General features: G+C 38.0%; 1 protein-coding gene across 5 annotated transcripts in view; it reads left to right on the plus strand.

Annotated features, from left to right (window-relative positions):
• fam168a (family with sequence similarity 168 member A) overlaps positions 1-6,157 on the plus strand; it is a 59,371-nt gene that overhangs the window by 23,448 nt on the left and 29,766 nt on the right. For 2 of the 5 annotated variants that reach the window (XM_047153233.2, XM_017466268.3), the window contains exons 2-3: positions 2,467-2,492; positions 6,053-6,157. The exon at positions 6,053-6,157 is cut by the window's right edge and continues 5 nt beyond it. The exons of 1 other annotated variant lie outside the window; for it this stretch is intronic. In XM_047153233.2, coding sequence (XP_047009189.1) covers positions 6,098-6,157 — 60 coding nt within the window. In that variant the 5' untranslated portion in view covers positions 2,467-2,492; positions 6,053-6,097. The remainder of the gene's footprint in view (positions 1-2,466; positions 2,493-6,052) is intronic. 2 more of the 5 variants (XM_047153232.2, XM_017466267.3) reach the window with 1 other exon arrangement.

Consider the following 6,157-nt stretch of genomic DNA (forward strand, 5'->3'; position numbering starts at 1 on the left):
TAGCTTCACCCTGTTTAGATCAATTCCAAAATCTAATCAGTTCATTTGCTACTTACAATAGTTTAATTCCATATAAATCCTACAAACATTCAACCACTCATTCTTGAGATAACAACACAGTAACGACAATCTTGGATAGACGCACAGACCCGAAAACATAATGCCTCCACCACCTATAAGGCATAAAAGAGGCATAACAATTCCAGTGGAGAAGTGGGTGTCTCTTTTTTTCTCCTCACTGAAGGTGGCCACCTATGTATTACATATGTACCACTCATCACAGGCACCACCATATGCCTATATATCTACTGTTAACTAATTAAACACAAATTATACAACAAACATTATACAGTTCAGTATACAGGTTCAATAATTTGATTGGTCATGGGGCATTACAAGAGAGCTTATATTTAGTACAACCACAATGGGACGTTTCATTGTTTGCATCATTCCAGTCGTCTGTGTTCACCACGTAAAATTCCACTTCCTAGTTCGAAACGGTTACTACAATAATGTTGGTGGCGATATCAATTGACACAGCAAACTGTGCTTTTTCATTAATATAACTATGAAAACATGAAAGCTCATCAGATGAAAAGAAAGAAAGGAAGCCAATTTCAGCTTTAACAGGAATGTAAACAACAATGAACTAGCTACCCAGATAGCTGAAGTGCTATAAAGTATAAAGTGCCTTTGGGATCTCTGTTCACTAGTGGAGTAACAATAAACAAACCAGTGGGCCATACTGTGTGTGAAATGTCAGTTACTTGATGCTAATTTCTTGGTTATAGAACTGTTGCATAAAAGCAATATCACACTCGCAGTTGTGCAGTTATACTGAATATTGCATAGCTGTGATTAGCTACAGCACTCCACCTGCAGCTTTGCAGCCTACAGCCACTCTTGTTACATGCCAGGCATCGTATTAGCTATTAGCAGTGTGAGCTGTACAAGTGTACTAGCTACAAACACTCTCCAGAGATACAGTCTCTGCTGCTTCTTTACAATCTTTATTTTTCTTTTATATTTCTTTTCTTTTTTTTTTTTTAATGAGAGATCATACATGGCAAGATAGGATGAAGCCTTGATTATAAGTTGTTGTTTTTTTTCCCTCAATCAGTACATGGGGAAAAAATTGCAGGTAGGAATTAAATTTGTGAGAGGGGAAATGTTGTAACACACACACACACCATACTATTGGTCTGAGGAATCTTTTGCACCACTCATTTAGATTTGTCGATTTACCAATTAACTCCCTAATTTGCACAAAGTTGAAGAAATCTCAGCTCGCTTGTTGTGCTGTTACTTTGTCATTTGGCTCAGTGTCACGTGCGCGCACATATAAAATGAATGCTTGCCTGTACGTTGTCACTCACTAGTGTGAACACCGAGTTAGTCTCTGTTAATGGACTTGCAGTCATGTGGAAAAAAAAAGTACACCCCATGGAAATTGCTGGCTTTTTTGACATGTTTGAACAATCAAACATTTGATCATCTTTGAAACAGTGCCTATTAATTAATTAAGTTGATGCACTCTATAAAATGGCACATAAAATTGACATTTTGTAGTACTTTTCACAGTTTAAATGAACAAAAAATCACATGGAAAAAGTAAGTGCATTTATCACACCTGCATTTATCACACCTTCAAATACATAAAATTAGAATCAGATGGTCAAGATTGAGTGCCAGTGATGTGTTGGTAGGGCAAGTGGAACCTCATTTATACCCTTCTCATATCTAGTGTCTGGTGTTCCTGTCTAGTGTCTGGCCATGTGTTACTACATTACAATAGCTAAGACTTTTTTTTAACCTGGTCAGTTAGGTTTTCAGCCAACCAAATCATTGGACTGGGCAGCACATTGGGGTTTTCACATGCCTGATGGTCTAATTAAAGAATTTATTATTTAAACACCTCTAAGGAGCCAGATGGAGTGATGAATAAAGCAAGAGGGAAGAGGAGAAAATATGTAGATTGAAGAATTGAGAGAAAATAATAGGGGAAAGAGAAGAAGACGGAGTTGAGGAGAGCGAGAGGGAGGGAGGAAAGGAAAAGAGATGGAGTGATGAAGGGAAATAGAGAGGAAATGATGGAAAGGGAGATAGATGGTATAAAAGAGAGGCATGAGAGAGATCAAGTGGGGGAAAAAATGTATGCCTTCTTAATGAGATGGTGGAAGAGATGAAGAGGAAGAGAGAAAAAGAAGGTGTGACCTCATTAGTGTCCTTCAGACAAAGGGGAATGGCACTGGGGGTTGAGCAAGAGAACGAAAAAGGGAGCAAGGGTGCTTTTTATGGATACTCAGTTACTTGAGTACGAACTTAAGAGCTATTTACTGACTGCTTTGTAGTGGAATAAGTATGCTTGAAAAAGTGAAGTAATGCATTTAGGGTGATTAGGATATCAGTTCTGCAATGATGCTTTAGAAGTGTTTGTGTGTGTATGTGTGTGCTTTGCTCTCACAGGTTTGCAGGTATAATCAGCAGTGTCCGTGAGTCCCTCTCTCTCTCATACACACACACACACACACACACACACACACACACACATATGTTGGTTTCTATACTTATGAGGACGTTCCATTGATAATTATTTATGCAGCTAATTAATTGTATACTACACCTAAATCAAACCCTGACTTTAACCTCAGTAACCAAAAGCAAATCTCTGAGGACCAGGTCAGGGTTGTAACAGTTCAGAATTTTATTGTATCGTTTGATATGAGGCTTTTGATTTGATTCCTCAACGTATTGAACAATACATTCGACTGTGCATTCAACTGCATTTGAGACATTTCGTCATAAAACATTACTTATATAATGTGAGGTGTAAAACATTTCAGTTTAATTAATCCCACACGCCCTCCTCTGAAAATCTTGAATAAGGATAGGCTATAGGGGATTTAAAATGCACACTTCTCCTAAGCACACTGTTTTTCACGGATTATTACTCTAGCATACTAGCCAGCACTGATATCGAAGGCACGCAAAGTTCACTCAGGCAACATTTCACATCACATTGAATCCAGGTTAAAGAAATCAGCACGATTAGTAAGTTAATAGCGACAGATATGAGACTACACAGTAGGACAACACAGGACTCAAAAACATGTTTGAGCTGCAGACAGCTGCATGGCCTTCATAACACTACTAGCTAACAGCAGAATGTGAAATAAAATGCCTTGTGCTTCAAACACATCCCCTTGATGTCATCCTAGCAGTGTTGCTTGGTATTTTTATGGTACATTGGGCAGCAAATCAGAAATGTGTGTACACTATGGTGAACTTGTTTCCCACGCAAACACTAAGGCACATTTAATCCACATTAATCCTGATAAATTTGAAAATGCATCTTTTTCTCTACGTTTTGGCCTTTCGTCCACACCAAGACAGTGTTTTTGTTCATCGAAAATGGAGCTTTTTGAAAACGCTCTCTCAAGTGGATAAATTTGAAACTGCTCTTTTCATGTTGTAGTGTGGACTGAGAGAAGGGAGATATTCAAAAATGATATATTTTTAGTCATGTGATGCAGTCATGTGACCCGTTCAACTTAACATTATAGTCTTGGATTATCTGCAGCAACAACTCATCTTAGTTTGTCCATTTAAAAAAAAAAAAAAAAAAGACATGCTTTTCTTCGACATTGCAGCGTCAATTCAAAGAGACGAAAAATAAATAAATGCCTGACTGATTTGACACAGGCCAAAGCTTCCTATGTTCTTCAGACATTTCAACTTGGACAAGCAATTTTTGGAAAACATTTGAAAACACCAGTGAAGACGGAGAGCTTTTTAAAAAGAAAATGTAGTTTTCAGATCTATTCGGATTAATGTCGACATTAGGAAGAAAAAAGGAAGAAAAATGTGGCTCCCTTTTCCAGTTCCTGAATGTTTTGTGCTAGTTTCAGGTCTTTTTCTGCAACCTGGCAACCCTGTTTAATTAATCATGTTTAATTTTGTTGCATTCTAATGCACAGCTTTTGTAGCTTTATATGCTGCTAAGAGTGTATGGATCATGCAAACACTGCGTCATTATTAAGTTTCAATTACTTTATTGTTCTAAAAAAATCTTTAAAAAATTTAAGGCTTATATTCACACAATGCTTATTTTTGATGTATGGAAAACAAGACACCGCTGTATTGCATCGGATCAAATTAGAATTTTATGTATCATTACACTCCTAGACCAGGTGCTTTTGAGGACATTTTACACTATTTTATCTTTATGAGGACATGTAGTCCTTTTTGGTTCTTAAAAAGCACACCCATATACAAATACAAAAGTGCTTTGGTATTATAAGATGTATCATATTGTTAATATAAAATATAACAGCTTTATGACAATAATTCAGCACCTAATTTGACAATCAAATCACATGACTTCACTAACTACATACACAATTTTTATGTGATGACTAAACATTTGGAATCAATGCATCAGTCACAATATTTACAATACAGCCAATCTGATTCATGGTGTGTGTCAGAAAAAGTTGCAAAGTGACTGGGACTGAATGTTTCTGTGTGTCTGTGATGGAGGTATGGCCTCTAAGGCTACTTTAAATGTATTTTCTCTGTGGCAGAAAACATTGTGTTGAAAATGTGATATTGCATAAACAGAACATACAGTTCATGAGAGAGAAAGGACAGACAGACAAAAAACTGATAAGATGATAAGAAATGGAGTGAGAAGAAGAGGGTATAGAAAGAGAGCGGAAATAGTGATTGAGAAAGTAAGAAAATGGGAGAAAGAACGGAGTAAAGAAAGAGAGATCAAAGAATAGAAGACAGAGGAAAAGGAGGAGAAGGACGACTGGAGTGTTAAATCCATGGTGCCTTCAGTTGGCTTTAGTCGGACAAGGTGATCCTGTCATTCTGATTAATGATTCTACATTAAGAAGTGTGTGCACACACACACAGTGCTTCTCATGAGTTGAACATTTCATGCCATCGCAGCTTGTATACTGCGCCTGTGAAATTCTATCTCTCTGACTGACATTCTGACTCATTCTCTTTCTGACACCCTGCCTCAGACTGACTGGCTCCGTCTAAAATCGTATACTACCCTACTACACAGTAGGCGAAAAGCAATACGCCAGAGGGGTAGTGGCTTCGTCCGAAATCACATACAGAGACAGTACATACTGTATTCGACGCAGTACCTACTGCATGGCCATTGAAACAGTACATACTAATCAGTATGCATGTGTAGTATGAATACAATCCCGGAAATACTACATCCGCCATGTTGGCATTGTCATGTGACCTTCGATGTCATCATAGACACAAAAATCTTGAAGGGACTACCACATTAAAGCGACCGCACTAACAGAAAAATGCACATCAGGAAAGTTAACTGAATTAGTAGTTTAATGTGGGTGGGGTTAATAGGCTGAGGTAAATTCATTGCTGTTAGCTTGGTCGGCTAAGACATGATTGAGATCACAATAAAGGTTTCAAACGCTGTGACAACTGTTTTCTTGTTTAAACCTTCAACAGTTAACAATTTATTCGGGTATTGTTAAACACATCCTGTTTAATCAAGGTTTAATACTTAAAAAGAGCCGACGCACTGTCTTCTGCCATTTTTTTTTCTGAGCTCGTCTGTACCAGTCCCATTGAATGATGGGATTTTTTGACTCATGTAGTATCCATCGGTTGCATACTGCAAAATCTCACCAGAAGCAGTACGTTATCCAGGTGTTTCTCGCCTACTGAGAAACGTTGAAGGTCACATGACAATGCCAACATGGCAGATGTAGTATGTCCGAGATTATATTCATACTACACACACATACAGATTAGTACATACTGCATCGAATGCAGTATGTGCTGTCACAGTACGAGATTTCGGACGCAGCCTCTTCTCTCTCTCTCTCTCTCTCTCTCTCTCTCTCTCACTCTCTCTCTCACTCTCTCTCAGCTATTATGTAGTCCAGCTTTGCCTGTTTTTTGTTGCTGTGCTTTGCTGTGCTCAATTGTGCTTTTTCTAACCATGACCTTGCTTTCCTTTTATTTTTCTTTCTTTCTTTCTTTTTATTTGATGTTTCAGATTTGCATATCCATCCCTTCTTCATTTGCCTTTGCTTCAGTGAGAATGGCAGGCGGACCCCCCTCTGACAAATACACTTTTCTCTACCCGACAGACAGCAGCCTA

This window comes from Ictalurus punctatus, chromosome 4, assembly GCF_001660625.3.
Source record: "Ictalurus punctatus breed USDA103 chromosome 4, Coco_2.0, whole genome shotgun sequence".
Taxonomy (NCBI): domain Eukaryota; kingdom Metazoa; phylum Chordata; class Actinopteri; order Siluriformes; family Ictaluridae; genus Ictalurus; species Ictalurus punctatus.